At 50.6% G+C, this 1,471-nt stretch overlaps 1 protein-coding gene across 1 annotated transcript; it reads left to right on the top strand.

Annotated features, from left to right (window-relative positions):
* The first annotated feature begins 300 nt into the window (after positions 1-300).
* LOC136505789 (protein VACUOLELESS GAMETOPHYTES-like) lies at positions 301-1,142 on the top strand. The gene has a single exon (XM_066500937.1). It carries the CDS (start codon positions 361-363, stop codon positions 886-888), a length of 528 nt encoding a protein of 175 aa, XP_066357034.1. The 5' UTR covers positions 301-360; the 3' UTR covers positions 889-1,142.
* The last annotated feature ends 329 nt before the right edge of the window (positions 1,143-1,471 follow it).

Below are 1,471 nucleotides of genomic sequence, written 5' to 3'. Positions count from 1 at the left end.
AGCGCTGCCACCACGATGGATTGCTGACACCCCTGTTTTGTACTGTAATATTTATTAGACATGTGCGTGCGTGAGTTGTGCATGCTGCCTGTGATCCAATGTTCGGCAAAAAAAAAAAAAAAAAAAAAAAAAAATCTACCAAAGTCCAGATTAGATCGAACATTTATGAACGTGATTTGAATGTGTAAGGCCGGCCAACACATGATGCACACTCCGATCCGATCCGTAGGTATCCAATATTCGTGCTTGCTTGCTTAACTATAAATTGAACCCTCGCGCACTCGCTCTCAACTCAAGGTGTCATAAGCTAGCGTGGTTGTTTCTACAGTCAAGCTAGCCGCCCCGACACTACCCACAATAATGCCGAAGCAGATCCTACACAACGCCCACAGCCAGCACCCCCTGCTTCTCGTTGACACCCATAGTACCAGCTTCCGCTGCAATGGCTGCGGCTGCCAGGGCGTTGGCTTCCGCTACCGCTGCCAGACATGCAACTTCGACCTGCACGAGCACTGCGCGACGTGCCCGCCCACCGCGTCCTTCGCTTTCCATGGGCAGCACACATTGGAGCTGGAGCCTGCCGTGTTCCCGGAGGACCCACGGAGCTGCGACCTCTGCGGCACGTCCATCAATGGCATGCACTACCGCTGCCGCCCCTGCGGCTTCGACGTGCACCCTGTCTGCTCGCAGCTTCCGGTTTATGCCGTCTCGCCGCTGCACCCGGCGCACCTTGTCACGCTCACCGTGGCGGCACCCAGGAAGTGCACACACTGTGGCGCCAACTGCTTGTGGCGCTACCGATGCAACCCCTGCGGAATCAACTTGCATCCAAAGTGCTTGCTGGGCCGCACCGACGACACCCCCCTCAAAATTCCTAGAGACAACTAAGCTAGGTAGTAGTAGCTAGCATGGTAAGGTCTGTCTCTTTCTCTTCGCGTGCATGCACTGGCGATATCAGCCTCTTGGATCGGAGGGTCTTCGATGTCTGGACCAGCACCAATTCATCATCACCACGGCTTATAATTAGGAATTTTATTAGTTACAAATTTACTGTTTTTCTATTTCCTTTCCTACGGTTTCCAAATAATGCATCGCGTACTTGTCTTGGTCGTTCATGTGCATCCACTACGAGATACTGTGTATTTACCGAGTGTGAGTAACACTCGGCAAATAGTGCTACACACTCGGCAAACTCTTTACCGAGTGCCACACTCGGTAAAGTGGACTCGGCAAACAACGACTCGGTGAAGTTATTTTACCGAGTGTCTAATATCGGCGCACTCGGATCAGAGAGTTACCGAGTGCTACAATAACACTCGGTAAACAATTATGACTTGACGGTCGTCAGCCTCCAAACTGACCGTTAACGGCGACGTTTACCGAGTGTCACTAGCAGCACTCGGTAAATAAATTAGCATTTCGTGATTAAAATAATTCCACAAATAAATTTTTTGAATAATGTTTACCGAGT

The sequence above is a fragment of the Miscanthus floridulus genome, chromosome 14, assembly GCF_019320115.1.
Source record: "Miscanthus floridulus cultivar M001 chromosome 14, ASM1932011v1, whole genome shotgun sequence".
NCBI lineage: Eukaryota > Viridiplantae > Streptophyta > Magnoliopsida > Poales > Poaceae > Miscanthus > Miscanthus floridulus.
The sequence above is the reverse complement of the archived record's forward strand: the minus strand, read 5'-3'. Positions and strand labels throughout refer to the sequence as shown.